At 34.4% G+C, this 19,072-nt stretch overlaps 4 protein-coding genes across 6 annotated transcripts in view; all 4 read right to left on the reverse strand.

The window, feature by feature from the left end:
- The window catches only part of LOC123322145 (myosin light chain kinase, smooth muscle), a 235,247-nt gene that overhangs the window by 172,916 nt on the left and 43,259 nt on the right, over positions 1-19,072 (reverse strand). The window lies entirely within an intron of this gene.
- LOC123321674 lies at positions 438-1,533 on the reverse strand. Its single transcript, XM_044909401.1, has 4 exons — positions 1,404-1,533; positions 1,085-1,351; positions 728-949; positions 438-660 (listed from the first exon to the last, which is right to left on the reverse strand). Exons 1-4 carry the CDS (start codon positions 1,466-1,468, stop codon positions 438-440), a joined length of 777 nt encoding a protein of 258 aa, XP_044765336.1. The 5' UTR covers positions 1,469-1,533.
- Positions 4,948-11,856, reverse strand: LOC123322136 (host cell factor 2). Its single transcript, XM_044909984.1, has 16 exons — positions 11,471-11,856; positions 10,892-11,040; positions 10,422-10,686; positions 9,636-9,917; positions 9,218-9,504; positions 8,931-9,129; positions 8,805-8,872; positions 8,350-8,713; positions 7,496-7,677; positions 7,242-7,434; positions 6,635-7,186; positions 6,393-6,577; positions 6,054-6,299; positions 5,640-5,798; positions 5,389-5,581; positions 4,948-5,319 (listed from the first exon to the last, which is right to left on the reverse strand). Exons 1-16 carry the CDS (start codon positions 11,628-11,630, stop codon positions 5,225-5,227), a joined length of 3,579 nt encoding a protein of 1,192 aa, XP_044765919.1. The 5' UTR covers positions 11,631-11,856; the 3' UTR covers positions 4,948-5,224.
- Positions 12,981-18,849, reverse strand: LOC123322137. The gene is made up of 6 exons (XM_044909985.1): positions 18,462-18,849; positions 16,912-18,404; positions 16,585-16,721; positions 16,231-16,513; positions 16,012-16,162; positions 12,981-15,942 (listed from the first exon to the last, which is right to left on the reverse strand). Exons 1-6 carry the CDS (start codon positions 18,634-18,636, stop codon positions 15,146-15,148), a joined length of 3,036 nt encoding a protein of 1,011 aa, XP_044765920.1. The 5' UTR covers positions 18,637-18,849; the 3' UTR covers positions 12,981-15,145.

A 19,072-nucleotide genomic window follows, 5' to 3' on the forward strand; every position in this document is an offset into this window, starting at 1 on the left:
TGAAAAACCACTGATAACTGCTAGAGATAATGAGATATCATATATGGTCGAGCCGATATGAAAGCGGATGCATTTACGATTTTAAAATAAACTGATTTTTTTCATGCCATATGAGAAAAATTCGTGAATTATGAAATTATTTTGGGGAAAATATAATAATATCCTACCTTACTACAAATTGACCGAGTTAATTGGGTAACTAACACTAAATTTAGAGTTACCTACCCCAATTTGATCAATTTGGAGTGAGGTGCTATCAAAAAGCAACAATAAAAACTCGAAAATACGGAAGAGAAAAATTCAAAACTACTAGAGACATACGAGTACATAAAACAATCATGCTATGTCACTGAGAATTTATTGTAAAAATATAAAATATCACAAAATCATCACAATGGACGGATAAAATCACAATAATTTAGAATAGCAGCCGGAATTCAAAATTCGGCATTCCTGCTGTAAAAAATTCTCTCCAAATATTTGTCACATTTATCTTCCCAAAGCTGTAAGCTGAGAATGTTGTTCAATGCGTTGAAACTTGGGAACATTTCGGAAAAACAAGTCATCAATCGAAAAACCGTCAATTTGCAGGTGGCGACAAGGCTCAAATGATATTCGTTACAAGCAATATCCAATAAAAGATCTTCGGTTTTCAAAGAACTGTAAAAAAATTAATAATACTGCACTCGAAAAAAATTGCTTCATTTTAATAGCAGAAATGGGTTACCTAAGATGTTCGAAAAGTAGGTTGGGATTTACCCACATGTCGTGAGCCTTAAATTCTTCATATAGTTCAACAGAAAATTGATGCAAATCGCCGTCACTCTCAGATGTTGAATAGAAGGCATGCCTCATGAGCAATGAGCGCAGAACTGGGTTCCTTTTCGCTAATTGGCGGTAGTTTGGAAACTGCCGCAAAACTTTCAAGCATTCTTGAGGTAGCATCGATCTGTAATAGGATGTAAAACATATGTGATATAGTCCATATCGAAGGTAATTGAAATATATTCAGGCAAACAGGCAAAATTCAAATTAACACAATTTTTTTTTTAGTTTTCGGAATAAATACTCATATTCTGCATACCTCAGTTGGAATAAAATTTCATGCTCAGCTTCTGATGTTCCTCTAATAGCAATATACATTATAGGCCTGTCAATATTCAGTTTCTGATAATTCCACAAAACAGCTTGGCAAAAATTGCACATGGCCCTGTTTTGGTTTATATTTCCAGCCAAATAATCCTTGGCATCGATTATTAGTTGAGATTTGAGACAAGAATCCTTTGCAATGAAGTCGTAGAAGCATCGGAAGTAAAACACGAGAGAAAGACGTTCAATTGGAGTAGAAAATCTGAAAAAAAAAATGAGTTAGTAGAATTCCTGAAAAATTTATCGAAACTCACCTCCATTCCTCCAATATTCTCTTCACCAGTGCTACTGAACTACTGGGCAAAGTTGAGGAAGCCATTTTTAGAAGAAAAAGTACGTAGATTCAAAGAATATAAGCAAAAAAAGTGAAAGTTTTAAGAGCGCTTACAGTTCAAGTCAAAATGTGACAAATTGTCATCTTGACAAATATTGTCATCATTTCAAAAAAATTACTCAAGTATAGAGAAAATTATGATTTCTTGTCAATTTTTCTATGAAATTGTTTGTGGAAAAAACAACCTGCATTCAAAAAAGAATGCATCACAAAGCAAATAGTAATCAACTTCGAATAAAATGAAAAAATGTTCAGTCGCTACCTCTTAACATATTTGAAAAGACCCAACTAGAATGTTTCGATGAAAAATACTATTATATCAATATTTCACATCCATATTAAAAACCGATCGAGTAGAAAAACAAATCGGCGAGTTTTCTGTAATGGAAAACTATAAAAAAAAACTTATTTGAGCATTTTCTGATTAGTGAAAAAAAAAATTATATTAAATTTGATTAATTTACTGGAAATATTATGAAGAGTGATATTATCTTCGCTATATGTATAGCTTTCCTCACTCCTCTCGAAAGGAAAATATGACTAACTTGAAGAGGTTGATGAAAAAATATTTTCTCTTTCGAGTATATTTCCACTCGACCATTTCTAGAAAATATATTTTGTGTATACGTAGATAAAGAAATATTTGTCACATTTACCCAACACCTTCACATAATTTCAAGATTTTCTCAAAGATAAATGTTATATTAAATAACCATGGGCGTAGATAGGAGGGGACCAGGATGGGTACTGGCTCCCCCAGAATTCTTGGTGTCCCTAAACCGCAGATCCTGAAATCAACATCATTTTCAAGCAAGCAAGAATAAAATTACACTGATCTTTCCAGTCCTCCTAAAAAAACATCCTGGCTACGCCAATTTGAGTAACTTTTCTACCTATGTGTTTCATAGCACATGTAATTTTATTCAGAGTAATCGATTATATTGAATAATAGACATCATTTTGTGTTGATCTTTCAAGAGCATAATTTTTCCTGGCTGAATTAGTATTATTAAATCTTCCAAAAGAAAATCACACAAATATATTATTGAATATATCCTTAACGAAATAATATATGGCGGATGCGCTCGAAAATTCCATATATATTCATACACTAGTGGAAGAAAAAATAAATATATACCCCTCATTGAGAGTCAAAGGTTCCTGAAAAATTTTATGAAGGTGGATGTTTCTGATTAAGAGAATCTACAAAAATTCAGAACCCCTGCTTTGAAGATTCTCCCCAGTTACATTATCATTATTTTGTGCTATGTCCCACATCGCTTCATTACATATAATAATGTATACATACATACATATACCCATTTCAGTCAATACTACTACTAGAAAAATTTATCGACATTCCCGGGTTCACCTTGTATGTAAATATACCGTATGTATAAGCAAGATTGGTACTGAGTTGATATTCCAGCGCCATCTATAAGAACACGTCGTAATACAACCTACCACCGTAGTATGGGATGAAGGATCCATTCTACAAGAATGTCTAGTTTTTCCATTGTATAAAGAGTAGAGACTAGTCTTTATAAGATGGTTTGTCGATTTGACTTCGTACAACAATTTAAAGTCTGAACGACCATTTAGTTTCTCTTAAAAGTATAATAACAGGAAATCAGTGTTTTCCTTTAGATCGACTGTAGAAAACCAAATATTGAATCACATAATTTTCACTGGAGGGATGGTATAACTACCACACGTATTTTGCTATTAACAGCATCATCAGACGAAGGTAAATTTAACCTTCAGCTAGGCCCATGATAGTGAAATACGTGTGGAAGTTATTCCATCCTGCCAGGGAAAATTATGTGATTCAGTTTCTAGCTCAATTCTGAATTCTCATTAACTATCTGCCACCAATGTTCAATAAAACAAAGACATCAATATCAGGTGATACTTGTAAAGAATATTTTCCAATCAAAACCTCAATTGCACAAGACAAAAATTCAAAATAAATTGAAATCGATATCCCAATTCCCATTTTTTTAAATTATTTCATTGATATGCGCATATACCAAGTCAATTTCCAGCATTAAAAACACGTTAATGTTTAAATTCGCGTTGGCTAAGAATTCACGCAAAGAATCGGTACTAAAAAATTCACACAAACCCCCCAGCGAGATATTTATTGTTTGAAATGTGTCCCATAGATATACACAGGAAACAAATTTTACTCCTTCAAATTCAACATGTCAAGATGAGAGTATATTTAAAATAATTTGATACATACATTTCCAAGTTAGTGAGAAGTGGAATAAACACTATATCGCAAAAAACTAAAATCAATTTTGTAGGTTTATTATTCATCCCAACTTTCAGAGAATAAAAAAAATTCAAGCTACATTTAAAACGTGATAATTAAATTCGAAACACAATACTAAATAACCAAGCATAAACATTATCCGGAATTTTTTAAGGGAAAGAAGAACACAAAAAAAACACATTGTAATAATGGGATCTACTTCATTTTTATATGTGTGTATATACACATACATATCTATGAATGTATATATATTAAAAACATCAAATATATATGTATTCATTAATTTTCAAAAGAAAAAAGTTTACAGGTGACATCAATTATTCAATCAAATATATACATACACACATATATTTATAAATATATATGCAGAACATTGAATGTTATATTTAAAAAAAATTGCGATGAATATTGAACTAAAACAACTTCAGTTAAGTGAATATGAATATTTACACTATATATTCTTCAATTAAGTTGATAACAAAATTCTCAGCTTAAGGTCCGTATTTTTTAACAACTAAAGATATCATATAAAAAGTTATTTTGAATAATAAATTACGTCTTCATAAGAAAATGTTCTGAATTGAAATTTCTGTGAGAACACTTCACTATCACTGAAATAATTTCTTCTTCTAGAGAATATTGAATTTCGATGCGGATATCGAAAGTGTTTAGTAGAGGATTCATTCCTAATGGTCCATGCCGATTAAATAAAGTTCCTCTCCCTAAAAATTTCTGCTAGGACCAGAAAGCAGCATCAAAAACATCTCAGTTCCACATTGATTTCAGTGTTGTAATAGGAATTTCAAATGTGAATAAAAAAAAAAGAAAATTGTTAAACCAAAGACTGGACTTATCAATATCAAGAATAAAATCAACAAATATACAATATATCTGATTGGATTGCTGAATTCCAGTATTATACGAATAACTGTCAGAACAACATCAAATAAATTATTGCCAATATAAAATTGAAATAATGGTACATCCAGTTGGAACCAGAGGTTCAGAATAGAAAGATAGCCAACTAAACACTTTTGATATGTGTTTACAAAAGCACCTAACACTCATTAGCTATAAGTAATACAAGGGATATTTGAAGGCATACTCACACTGTATTTGAGTAGTTCTACTGTTAATTCTTTACAATATAGAATCCCACTCAGATAAACTGATAAAAATCTTCAAGTTCAAAAATAAAATGTTTTATTTCACTAACACATTTTAGATTCCAATTCGTCAATTAAAATCTATGTACTTTCAAGATCGTTCATGTTTCACAATACATTGAAAATGCCTCAACTCTCGCCTATGCAACCACTTCTATGGGTTTATCCCATTACTTAACGAATTCAAAATAGATTTCAATATGTTAGAAACAAGAGATCCAACAGAGCACCTCCATCCATAGTTCATTCACAGATATAACTATTTCGAACATGACCAACCGCGTTTTTGTACTCCATTTACATTTCGTCCTTATCAAACTTCTGCTTTTTCGGGGACTGTTGATTAGTCACGTCAGCAGTTCTTTTTACCGCTTGCTTGTTCGCCTGAGTATCTAAAAAAAAAGGTATGTTTAACGGTGAGGTTAAAATATGTATGTATTATGTTGTTCAGTCAAGCTTACCTTGCAACCACCTCACTTGTGTAGCAGGCCCATAACCTTTATCGTTTTTGGCGGCAATACGGAATATAATAGCCGCTTTCGTTGTTGTGTCTAAGTGCGCAGCAGCCAGAGATGAATTTGGAACAACACAAGAGTTACTTGGGCCGCAGTAAACTCGGACGAATGCAAGTTGAGATAATGGATTCGATTTTTCCTAAAAAAAAAAAAGAGAATTCATCAGTTATCACAGTCAGTGAAGGACATTTACGTACTTTTCCTTTCACAGCTAAATACACAGAATACTCCAAAATGTCTCCTTGATTTGCATTTGGCGGTTCCCAAGATAAATGTGCTCCATCTGCAGCTTTGGCGATTTTAATTGCGTTAGGCGCACCGGGAAAACCAGGGAGGCAAGTTTTAAAAGCGGAAATCTGAAAATTATGCAATTAATCCAGGTATTCATTATTACAGAAATAAAGTAGCTTATATCGTTGACTCACTGACATAGCGAGCGTTCAAATAAATTCGTTGTCAAGTAGATTATGAAATTTCAACAGATGACTTTTTGTCAAAATTCCATAGCCTTCTTGCCAGTGCAAATCTTTTTGGAAAGCTCGTCATTTGACAGTATTTTCCTACACTGAGATCAGACCATGTGTTTCAAGGGCCTTGCAGATATGACCTACCTCACTCCAATCTCCTCTACCTACTCCGTTTATAGCGGCAACTCTGAATTTGTAGGCGGTGCCTGGCTCTAGGGTGAATTTCTGATATTGCGTTAGATCAGGTAAATTTTCTACAGTCATTTTGGATGTATCCTCGTTGAATAAGTAATAGCTTTGTACATCACAGGAATTTCCTTTGATGAAACCAACCGTGAACCACTGCTCTTTATCAGCTGGTTCGGTGGGAGAGTTTGCAGCAATCTGAGGCTGCAGAATTGATTAGTGTTTAATTAGAACCAATTATTGAGGAATGAATCACTGAGAAAACTGTATCAAAACATATTCGGTTTGTTATCTCACCTTTTCTTCTTCCTTAACTGATGGTTCTGTCATATTTTCACTGTCCATGAGTTCCTTCTGATGATCCAAAGCAGCCGACGCCAATGCCGACAGAGCATCGTCCGAGTCCTCTTTCTTGATTTCATCAGCCATAAGTACTGGAATTTGTTGATTTTTCGCGAACGAGTCATATCCATGCTCAGATTCTGAAAAAAAAAGATCTAATAAGAGCGAAATATTCGTTTTAAAATATGAAGACATACCCAATCCACTCTTAATATCTACAGGTTGATTCTTTACAAAGCTATCATTGAATGATTCAGCTTTCAAAGGCTCCAACTCGGAAGCCTCCATTTTTTCATCGGGAACCTCAGGTTCGCTCTTAACTGTTCCATCATCCGAGCTGATACTTTCTTCAGGTGTCAAAGTGGCAGGTTGAACATCTGGTTCCCCGTTATTGTCTTTGTTGCCACCGCGTAAACCCAGTGACCAGACAGGTCTTGGAATGATCGTAATTTCAAGATCTGTGTTCGACAGTATAGGTGATCCTCCTTTCAATCCTACAAGATCTGAGTAACTTGAACAACCTCCCGCAAGTCCACTGGCAGTTTCCATTGGAGTTACGGCTTCTGTAGGAAGTGGCGTTTCCACTGGTGGATCGTCGGCAGGAGTTATCATTTCAGCGGCTTTGAGGAGTTCCTCGTTGCTCTGGGGAACCTCCTCCTTTTCAGGCTCTGGATCGATAAGACCTGCTTCTGCTGCCAGAGCGGCCAGTGCAGCATCGGTAGTGGCCGGACCATCAAAGGAAGTTGAAGCTGTGGATCACCGAAAATCAGAAATTGCCGTAACAAACGCAAATTATCGCATTACCAATAGTTGCTGAAGGTTGTTTTGGTCTTGAAACAACCATCAGTTTAGGCTGTTCCACATGGTTTGTTGAAAGGGAAGCTGCCGGCAATCTAACTATTTTACCCACACCCTGAGGCTGCTGAACCAACGTCAACGTTTTATTTCCACTAGCCATTTGTACGGTTACCGGTTTTCCCCCAATCATAACTTGTTTCTGAAATAACGAGATTGTTCATCGATTTGTTCGATTCAATATACCGAAAACTATGACTCACTTTGGCTAAGGTTATATTTTTCTGGGCCCCTACTGGCATCTGTATGGTGATAGGCTTAGTCAATTTCACGTTCTGTAACCCCGTTATGCTAGTTGTGGTGGATGGCAGAACATTTAATGTTGTTGTTTTTAAAGGTACGTTAACTGTTTGTGCATTAGTTAGAGTCTGTATAGTACGGAGTCCTGCAAAAATTATGGAATGTATTACACCCAAAAAAATTTCCCCAATGACAGGAAATTAGGAATACAATTGAAATGCGAGGTGTTTAGGAAATTCAATCAATATAGCGAGGTGAAGATATTATGGGGGAGGAAGCTCCATCACAAAGTACTACAAAGTTCTACCATGATGATCTACTTTTGTGACATTCAATTGAAAATACTTCAGTGATTGGAGAAAATAAAAATACATTTTCAATGAAACAAGTTGCGTACTTGTCATCTAGACTGAAATGTCTAGTAATTCTAAAACTTTGTCGCCTAAATTTCAGCGTCATTATAAATAAACAAAGAGAAAAATCAAACTGCATGTACATAGATTATCAACATTAGAAATTAAATGATTTATTTCCAAAGACTACTACACAAATTATTTTGCAAAATTATTTATAAATTGTTCTCTTTTCCTTCATTTCACCTCTGCCTGTGAACTGCACCATTTCTAGTCTTCAGGAACTCAGAAATGGGGGAAACAAATGGGATTGGGTAAAACATGGTACTCTGCAAATAAGGAAATGGAAAATGAGAGGACAGAAAGGAGATTAATATGACACTGGGAAAAATAATGAATTCAACAGTTACACAATAAAAGATTTGAATGGCACCTAATAAACATCATAAAAAAAAATTGCATACCTGTTCCAGAACTGACAACCAATACTTGTTGATTATTCAGTGTCGGTATTTGACCAGTGGCAGTCTTTGAAAGAACAAGTTTCCCTGTAGCCTTATTCATCTGAATCATGTTCGAAGGAATTGTTTTGACAGTGGTCAGCATCTGTTTGTTGCTAGTGTTAGCAGGTACTATTTTGACAACTGTGTTCTTCGATTGCTGGGGTAATACACCTGATATCTTGGATTGTACCAAGTTTGTATTTTTGGGCAAGGTGGCCAAAGTCATACCAGTGCTGGTTTTCACCAAGGTCACTACTTGTTGTGGAACACTACTCTTCTGAATAACATTGGGTCCCTTTTGTATTAGTACTTGTTTGGGACTACCCTATAAAATGACACCAAGACATAGTTCATAACAGTTTTTAGAAAAGTCAAAAATCTATAAAACCAACAAAATAAAATGCAAGACAAATTACCTGTGCAGGAGGCGCCTGTCTAACAGTTGCTGCGTTGACCGGCGTTTGAATACGGATATTTTGGGTCGCTGGAAATATCCAAATGTTAAATGAAGAGTTGTACAACTACACAATGTTTTTACTCACGTTTGATAACTGGGGCAATGATTTTGGGAACGGCATGCTGCTGAGATTTAAGTGTAGCAGATCCGGTCGGACTATTTATAATATGATGTCCCGGCGACTGTCCTTGTTTCGGTGATATGAGAAGCGGGGGAGGGGCATTGGTCTGTGTTGGAACAGGGAGCTTAGTGACTCCTGTTGAAGGAAGTTCATACTTCTGAATCTATAAACAATAACAGAAAAGATTTCATTACTAACTCAGATCATCCCATAATATTCAAATTTGTTCACAAATACTGTGGTATATTCACCTGGAGTATATAGGTTTGACCAGAGGGCATAGCCATCCAATTAACCTCTAATGAATGTGTGGCTGCCTTTACAAGAGACACCCTGTTTGGTGCTGCTGGCTTATCAACCTCTAAATACCAAAGGTCCTTACAACACACTTGATTTTTCCATGTTTTACGGTATCCATCACGACCTGACCAAATATAAAGCCTAGTGCTAATGCCAACAGCACAGTGTCCAGCACGTGCACATGGCATGTTTTCTTCACTATCTTGTTTCAAGTTGATGTCATCCCAATTCATTGTTTCTAGAAAAAATAATACTCTAAAACTAAGCATATAAGTTCTAAACAGTATTTGAAGTAAAAGTTGAAAAAATTTATAGCTCCAAGAAGGAGTTTGATCCACTAGGAATGGACATTCTCATAAAAAATCTTACCCAAATTCAGGCAGGCCATTGTGGATGTACATTCCCATTTAGTCTCATTAGCTGTTTTAGAATCTTCTGCAGGAACCCAACCACCAAATATAAACATTCGGTGTCCAATGAGAGTGGCCGTGTGGAGAGACCTAGGAAGAGGGGCCACACCATTCACTTGTGGCCTAGACCATGTCATGTTATCAATATCTAAAAACCATAAATCCCCTAACCTACATCCACTCATTCCTCCATATATAACCAGGAAGGATTTACCCTTGCTTTTGTCAGAATATGCAACACCTAAAAATAATTCACATTGAGGGCACACATGAGCACAGCATGATTTTGTGTTGAATTGGAGTTTTTGAATGACCTTATGATTTAAACTATATAAGAAAGAGTTCCTGAGTGTAATTCTTGAAATAACCATATCATTCAATATCAATCTACAATGCACCTCTAGCAATACAATTTTTTTTTTCATTTCAATCGGTGGAAACTTGATGATAGCACTGATCTGATGTGATTTTACAACTAATCTTTACTTTCTTCTTAAGAGCTTGGAAAGACAGTGTAATGCATGTATCACTGTTATAGGCTCGAAGCAGTATTGTGTGCATCAACATATTCTTAAAATGTTCATAAACAACAATCAGTTCAGGTGTTCAGGAAGAAAACAAATGAATACACAGTATGCTGAAGTAGGTCAAATACTTGATATTTGTAAAATATAGATATAATATGTAGCAAAATTACTAGGTTTCAAATAACAACAATACATATATGTTAAATTCAACACCTTACCTGTGTGAGATTCCCTAGGTGGTGGACAAGGACCATTTGTCATGGGAATATCCCACTGCACAGGTGTTGTGTGAATGTCTAAGGTATAAAGGTCATTTAGATAGCGTGGCACGTTATTTTTGGGGTCTATGCTTTCGTTGGCCAGCCCACCAAACAAATATACTTTCGAATCTACAATGGTGAAGCTATGACCCAACCTTGGACATGGTGAAGGTCCGGATTTAGGTTTTTTTGGCTTCAGCTGCTTCCACTCCCACTTTGAAGCCTGCAAGGATCATTTTCAGATGAAAAATTACATCTGTTGTACTAAAAACTTAATGGCTTGGACAAAAAGAAAGCAATATCTGAATGTAAATGGACAACATTGTTTTCTGACATACAACGTCATGATGAATTATGTTAGTGCAATGCCTAAACGGTACAGGTTGACAAAATGGACAGCCTCAATTCAATGGCTGATAATTTTTTACCTGGAGTTCATATAATTCATTGCTATATTTTCCGTACTCCACCATTCCACCAAATACAAGTAGTCTGGTCCCCTCTACAACAAATCCATAAGCAGCACATCCTGGGGGTACATCCCCTTTGATAACAGGGACAAACCATTGGTTTGTAGCTATAAAATTTTGATAGTTGTAGCAATTTGAAGACTGCTGGGTAGTGAATACTACTTTTCCAGAAACAAATATTCATTTCATACATTTTTGCATTTTTAACACAAAAATGATATGAAAGATAAAAAATACAAAAAGCCTCAACATTTTTCTGGCAAACTGAAATCTCCAGTTTTTTGAATTCTGAAAATATTTGCATATATAGCAGGTATTCTTGAAGAATCTAGAAAATTGTCAAAAATTATAACATTAAAGACGCCATTACTATAATATTTAGGGAAACTGGAGAAATGACATTTGATGAATACATAAACATAATGATAAAGTCAATTTTCAATTTGTAAACAGAAAATTAATGGAAAAGTGTAAGTATCAGAATTTCATTCATAAGACATATACTTCAAAAAATGTCTTACATGGAGAAAGGCATACCTGTATTGTAAACATGCAACTCGTCTACGATTCCTTCATTTCCACCCCCGAAAACTACCATCAAGTCTTTAATAGCAACAGCACGATGTCCATGCCTTGGTCTTGGCTGGGGGCCCGTAGGATTAGCCACATATTTCCACACTAACGCCTTACCCGCCATTATGTTATCACATTGCACAGATACATTGCCAAAATAAATCAAATTTGAATTTCATACGGTTGAAATTTCCAGAACATTCCGAATGACTTTTTCACATGTCTAAAAGTTCACTTCGGCTACCGATTATTATTTACCTATTCAAAAACAAGCCTTGATAGAAAATGTTTCTACTGCTACGCCAATAAATAAAATCAAAGCGGCAAAACGTTATAATGCAAAATTGTGTCTCAGTTGATAAGTAAGATACCAATGATAACGACCCGGCCGAGGAAAACTGTGCGACATCTGCGTGTCGACTATAAAAATAGCATATTTCCTGCAAACGGAGACATAGATGGCGCTGACGCTTATTTTGTGAACAATATATATTTACATATATGGAGGGTACCATGGAGGTTTCCTACCTCCATAGAGGGTACCCCCAACAGAATACTAATATACCCCCATAAATGGATTAAAGAGTATAGAGTCTGTTACCTAACATCTCTATAATCCTTGCTGTAGAGGATACCCCCCATATCATATTAGGACCAAAGATATAATCTTTGATAAGGACCATAATGAGGATAGGTAAAGCGCCACTATCCATAGCTTGCAGAGAAGTGAATAAATTTCGCATTTTTAGGAGGTCAAGCTATCTGAACTGAAGCCATGGTATCTGCAGCCACAATGGTGCGTTATTCAGAAAACCAACTGTTGCCTAAGACCCTAGGTAACTTTTCGCCAAACGATATCAAAATAGATCATTTTTATTTCAAATTACGCAACTTTTCATGTATAATCTTTAGATCTTTGGTTGCACAGCGGGTCGATTCATGCAGCGGTACTAATACTTAGGAAAGGGACCAATCTAATGGGAAGACGACGATCATATGAGCTCCATCTGCCTATCAGATGGTTCCTTTCTTATGTCTTAAGTAATGCTGCATAAACCGACCAAGAGTGTCGCATCATCTACATGTCCTCAATGGGTGTGAAGTGATGCATACGGATCTTAGGAGCTAAATTCAGTATATTTGCACTCTGCATAGGTCCACGAGACAAAACTGTCTTTTAGAACTAGAGGCAGAGACATGGTTTGTCTTATGGAGAGTAGAGAGTCTCTCTACCCTCCATAGTTTGTCTTGTATAAGTTTTATAACCCTAATGGCGTAATGAAACCGAAGTTTCTCCACAAATTCTTTGACAAGCTCATAGCTGCGAAGTAAACATTCATGGGAGTTTCAAGCTTTACGTCTAAATTCATAAATATCTCGGCAAATCGAGCGTTTTCGCGGTAATATGAAGGTTATGCGCACTAAATAGTATTTTTTTATACAAGGATGACTGGGTTTATTGTAAACAATGATGAAACTGTGAAATAATACTATATTTTTCTCTCGAAACAACTTCACAGAATCCTAATGAACATATTCAAGTAATGGAATCTTATAAAATGGAAACTCACATTTGACCCACAAATAGCACCTTTAGTTTTGTGACGTCAGAGTTCATGAAATACTAATTCATTACAAATATCACTTTTCATTTTAATATCTCTACAAATATTAAAAAAATAACAATTTCATTTCACATTTAAATTGATGAATTATTTAGAAGGAGCCATTGAACCTAGGTGTATTTTAGTTGTTTAGAGATATTCCAAATTATTATGTATTCAAAATTTTTACACTTCATTATATACAATATTTACAATTTTCAATCAACCAAGAATCTATATGGCGTTTACGAATTTTATAAAGTCAATCAGAATAATCACGAATTTCAACCGGAATTGTGTAATTTAAATGAATTTCACATATATACAAAAAAATAGTGGTGATCTTAGGAATACAAAAAAATTTCCTAATACTCACTGGGTATGATAATGGTAGTGATAAAAATATAGTAGAATGTTATCACACTGGTAAATGTCAAAAAGAACTTCTTATTAATCCAGTTTAAAAAAAAAAACAAAATATATCAAAATATATAACATACATATACAAAAAACATTTAAATTTTTCAATAGTAAAAAGATAAATAAAAAAGCTTGAAATTATTGTAGCCACATCTTTATGAAAGTTCAAGCTATTCATATCAATTATTTATAACCTGGAAAAGAAAAAATGAAAAACATTAGAAATCACATTCAAAGCAACTGATGAATAGAGGAATCTGTTGAAAAAAAAATCAAATTCGATCCAGGTAAAGCTGTTCTATTGAGCTAAACCTGCCAAAGAATGTTCAAGAGTTAAAAATTGATTGAATCCAAAGCATTTCGATCACCAAAGTGTAAATTAAACAATAACCATTCAAAAGAAAGTCGCAATGAAGTTGATCCCAAAAGAATGTCTTATACTTTTATCTAGTCATTAAAATGTTTGATGTTGTCTGGCTGTACCATCAATTAGGCCTTGAAAATATCTGCTATTTATGATGTATTTTATAGAATGGGAATTAAATAGTGATTTGAAGTAATAAGAAATTTCTTTATGAAAAGCCAAGGAATAAATATTATATACATAAATATAAAATCAAAAATTACACTCAGGACCACTAAATCAGTGGATAACTTTCAGCTATTGGTGTCGAAACAGAATTGTACCGAAAGGTACTCTGAATTGAATCATATTTGAAGAAATTTATAAGTAACAAATGGAAAACTTAGTTCCAACACTGAAATGATCGGAATAGAGATGCAGGAAAAACTATTCTCTATAAATAAATAGGATTATCATAAATATGACTGAAGGAGTGTGATGATGCATTGATTCAAAAGAAAGGGACTACTAGACAAAAGACAACTGACACATGCCTGAATTTCAGCAACTATCTTCAATTCGAAATGTGATACATTTCACTCCAACCAGTTAGTAAATCATCGTTACATTAAAGACTTTTGATTTTACCTAAGAATGTAAAGAATAGGTGCATTTGTATATTCAGAAGTTATTTTTTTATGTATGTAGTTCTATTGGTGGCCTTTTTCCCCTCCACCTCACACAAAATTGAAGTAATTATTGATAAACATGAAATGTTCCAATCACAAGGAAGATTTGGTACAAATGGAATTTCATCAGTTAATAATCTTTATCAAATTAATACTCATCAAATTGACTATATCACAATTTGGTGGTGGAGGTCAAGAAACATTTCCAATATAAGGCATGATTCCTAGGAGTATATAAGAATATTTTTGGTGTAATAAGCTACATTACATACAACTATAACAGGCAATGAAAAAAAATTGTCAGGTCATTGTAACTTGTTCGAAATTCAATAGCAGGTAACTCTACCTGAAAATGCTTTTATCTAGCATAGGATCTTAGATGAAGATCTGAAAGCTAAAGGATATTTCTAAGTTAAGGGTTCGTCCTCCTTTTTTCAACACCCGACATATCCAAACTGATTATCTCAAAAATGTAAAATAAGCTTCAAGTTGCGATCTTGGAAATAAATTAAGTATGTACATATAAAATTTTTGATTTGATTGGGGATATTCTGAACGGGGATCCAGTTCAAAAAAGCGACTGTTATATGTGGGGATCACACTTCTTCATGTGTTTCAAAATATCCCCTAGGACATCTGACGATTGAGGCAAACCAGGCTGGATTATTCTGTTTAACTTCTTTTCCGTTTTGAATTTGAAAGGCGAAACGAGATTAGTGCCGATTTGTTGCCTTTTTACAGGTGTATGTATCACAGAAGTGTCACTTTTATCTTCCGAACAACCATCGGTTTTTTCAATACTGAAGGTGGTGGAACTTACTTTTGCTGGACTCAATTTGTTTGAATTTGACAATGGATTCAAAACATGCTTTGTAGGAGAAATAGGGTTTTTGGGAGATTCAGGAATTTTACAACCTTCTGAAGACTTCCTGTATTCTTCATTTTGTTTGCCATTACTGTTACTATGTGCTGAATGAGTTTTTGCTTTTTTATCCTGTTCCTTAGTATGTTTATCATATCTATGCTTAAGATGGTGACTCTTCGATTTATCCCTATATTTATCATGATCCTTATGCTTATTAGAAGAATGTGATGATTTGTGATTTTTATCTTTATTATTAGTTTTGTGTGAAGAATTATCATGCCGGTTTTTAGATTTCTCTTTGTCTCTGTCTCTTTTGTCCTTATTTTTGTCCTTGATAATATCTTTCTGTGATGATATACAAGTAGTGAAATCAAGCTTTTGCTTTATTTTCTCAGATTCAGAGGACTTTTTATGTTTTGATTTTTCGTGTTTATGGGCATGGCTTGATTTTTCAAATGTTCCCACTTGATCCTTGTGAATGTGAGGTGAATATTGCTTAAGCCTCACATGCCAAGCTGAAAATACAGTAAATATAGTGGCAGTCAAAATTTTAAGAATGAATATCAGTGACACACAGGACATACCTATACTTGTCACAGCAGACACTGTTCTAAATTGGTGAATTATATTTCTGGGTAAAAAATATATATCATTATCATATAAATTTATTCTAGCATATTCTATATTCTCTCTGCGTAACTGGTTCAATTTGGCATCTTCTATCCATGTAACACACTGAAAAAATAATGGTATAGACTATCCAAATATTTTTCAAAACAAATTTATTCATATGGATCACAAACCTGTGAAATTGGAGGTTCATGAAGATCTAGCTGCAATTTTTCTGATAGAATATCGAAATCCTTGGCAGAAAAAGCAATGACATCCTTAGTTATTCTATTTATTGATCCCTCGTTTTTTCCACCATGAATTGCTTTGAGAATCCCCACTGCAGCAGTTGTTTTCCTGTCTAAACCAGCATCAACATGATCTGCATGAGCTTTAGTTCTATCTTCAAATAGATGTTCCCTTGCTTCTGACATTCTTGGTAAATACTGTAGATTTCGTAATTCATTTATGCCAGTCCTAAAATATGCTTTTTTAAAATAAACCTTCTTACAATCATTTATGCAGATACTCTATAAATTTTAAAATACCTCTTTCTTTTCACGGGGGTTTTTGTATCAACTGTAGGAACAAGCTGTTCACCAGGCCGACACCAAACTATTGGGCCATCATTGGATTCTGATGGTAACATTTTATTACAACTTGAAAGATTTCCCCATGGCATAACCTTGAAATTGAATTCATTAAAAATGAAAATAGAAATAGAGAGACAATGATAGAAATATGAATAATATATATTAAAGAAAATGCTTTTCAGTTCGTAATACTGGTAGAGAAAATTCAGATTTCAGGGAGTTAACGAAATAAAATAATTTTGACAGAATAAATATAACAATAATGAAGTGAAAATTACTTACTAAACGAAGAAAGGGGTTTTCCTCCAATTTCTCTAAAATATCAGGAAAATAGCCGCCAACTTCTTCATGAGCAGTACCAACAATGCTAATCTGATGAAGAGGTCCATACCTATAAGTACCTTTATCATAAGTTTTCTTAACATTTTCGTTGTAGACAGAAAGTGTTGTTGTTTCAATGTCGGAACTCTTACTGAGTAAACCATTATGAACTGTCAAATTTGGATAACGATCAGCCATATATTGTAAAATATCTGGAAGATACTTAGCAGACCCATGCACTATTGCAATAACAAATTTAGCATGGCCCTTTGAATCCTCTTCGAAGGCAAGTTTAAAAAATTCATAAGCTAAATTTTTCATTTCAGATGAATTGAGATGTTTAATCTCATCATTATACATTCTCAGTATTTTGGCACCACCATTTGAGTGTGTCTCTATATGATAATATTTTCGATACTTCAATGAAGAATCGCTAGGAGGGTAACTGTAGTTTCCATCTGTTAACAAACGTGGTTTTCTATCTGATGATCTATGATGCCTCCTGCTGGAAGAATGACTCTTCTTTTTATCATCATGCCTATTGTGACTGTGCTTATATTTCTCTTCCTTACTTTTCTCTTGTTTCAGTGATTCTTTACATGCTTGTAAATTTCTGAAATCTATTTTGGGTAATTTAGAAGGATTATCATTATTATCTGCAGATAAGGCTCTTTTAAGGCCTCGTTTTGGTTTTTCCATACTATCTACAGATCTTGTTCTAGCTTTTCTTGGACTTGGTTCAATTTCAATACTTGTTCCTGACTCGGAACTGGATACCCTCAAGTCGTGCTTTTTTAAATTTGCATTTGTCTGCTCCTCTATTGCAGTTAAGAGATCAATGCCTTTTTTCCCTTCCAATAATTTATAATCTAGTTTCTCAATCAGTTGAGAACAAATTTTCTTCTTTGGTTTAGTTATATTACCAACAAATAAAGATTCTTTTTTTTCTTTGTCAACACAAAGGCCTTGGTCTCTTGTACTGTTAGATAGATCCAAATCAGATATCTGTCGTACAGTACCGTTATTGCAGAAATCATCACAGCCATTTTTTAAAGACAAATTCAAATTATCAGGAGTTGTGGAACTCACACTCACCAAATCACTAATTGAATCACTGTTGTTATCAACGTTCACTTTGAAGTTATTTTTTTCCAAGCATACCGAGTCGCACTCATTAAAGTTTTCCTTATCACATTCTTGTTTAATAATGCAATTCAATTCAATTTTAGTGAAATCTTGTTGAAAACACGTCCTCCCATTTTCCAGCAGATCTGTCATAGGTTTTGGAGCTGTATCCCATTCCATTTCAACATGCTCTTTCTCAAGAGAATCTTTAGCCGATACAACAAAATCCAACCCAGCTTTGTAATCCTCCATTTCATTCTTTCCTTCAATCTTAATTGAATCTTCACTATTATTCACACCTGAATCAGGCATTTCCTTAACGAAATGACCTAAAATTCCAAAAACTTATAAGTTATAGAAATGACAACAACACTCGAGAACCATACTCTTTCCATTGAATAATCCATTAACATGAGCACTCTGGTTATCAGTGAGTTCATGCGACTTCAGAACAGAGTCCAGGCCTGTATTTACTACATTGGTCTTTGTGGAAAAAGCAGCATTCTCGTCTAAATGACTTTTATTTTCATCTTCACCAGTAGATTCTTCACTAGACGCCATACTGTCGAATGCAACTTATTTTTCTTTCATAAGGATTAATAGCTCATTTATGTATTAGTTGAAGATTTCAGCTACATTTTGACCTCACTTTGGATATATTATCCACTTGCAGGTTGTGTCACCCGATAAACGTGATTTTGAATGTTTTGAATATCCAAAATTAGTCAACACTCTCTTGCCGCCATACTTACATCCGGCTAAGAATCATCGACAATCGCTAAATACATCTATGGTCCTGAATTCCCTCTGCTGGCCATTGATCTTAACAAATTTTGCCAGTATTTTTCCTTCAGTGGCGGATCATTGTCTCGGCCAAATAGAAATGAATCCAGATTGTGCGTGTTTTCACGAGAAAATTCAGCAGAAGGCACGTTCGTGGCTGGCGTTTTCGATGACAATATAACTCTCACTATCACTATCACTATCTATAGTTTTA

This window comes from Coccinella septempunctata, chromosome X (genome assembly GCF_907165205.1).
Source record: "Coccinella septempunctata chromosome X, icCocSept1.1, whole genome shotgun sequence".
Taxonomy (NCBI): domain Eukaryota; kingdom Metazoa; phylum Arthropoda; class Insecta; order Coleoptera; family Coccinellidae; genus Coccinella; species Coccinella septempunctata.

Coding starts and splice junctions, on each gene's coding strand:
- LOC123321674 (XM_044909401.1), bottom strand. CDS start 1,468: ATGGCTTCCTCAACTTTGCCCAGTAGTTCAGTAGCACTGGTGAAGAGA. Junction 1,352..1,403: donor AGAATATTGGAGGAATGGAG/GTGAGTTTCGAT, acceptor TTTTTTTTTCAG/ATTTTCTACTCCAATTGAAC. Junction 950..1,084: donor GAAATTTTATTCCAACTGAG/GTATGCAGAATA, acceptor ATCCTATTACAG/ATCGATGCTACCTCAAGAAT.
- LOC123322136 (XM_044909984.1), bottom strand. CDS start 11,630: ATGGCGGGTAAGGCGTTAGTGTGGAAATATGTGGCTAATCCTACGGGC. Junction 5,799..6,053: donor GTAGAGGAGATTGGAGTGAG/GTAGGTCATATC, acceptor CATAATTTTCAG/ATTTCCGCTTTTAAAACTTG. Junction 5,582..5,639: donor ATTTAGCTGTGAAAGGAAAA/GTACGTAAATGT, acceptor TTTTTTTTTTAG/GAAAAATCGAATCCATTATC.
- LOC123322137 (XM_044909985.1), bottom strand. CDS start 18,636: ATGGCGTCTAGTGAAGAATCTACTGGTGAAGATGAAAATAAAAGTCAT. Junction 18,405..18,461: donor TGGATTATTCAATGGAAAGA/GTATGGTTCTCG, acceptor TTGGAATTTTAG/GTCATTTCGTTAAGGAAATG. Junction 16,722..16,911: donor AAAACCCCTTTCTTCGTTTA/GTAAGTAATTTT, acceptor TTCAATTTCAAG/GTTATGCCATGGGGAAATCT.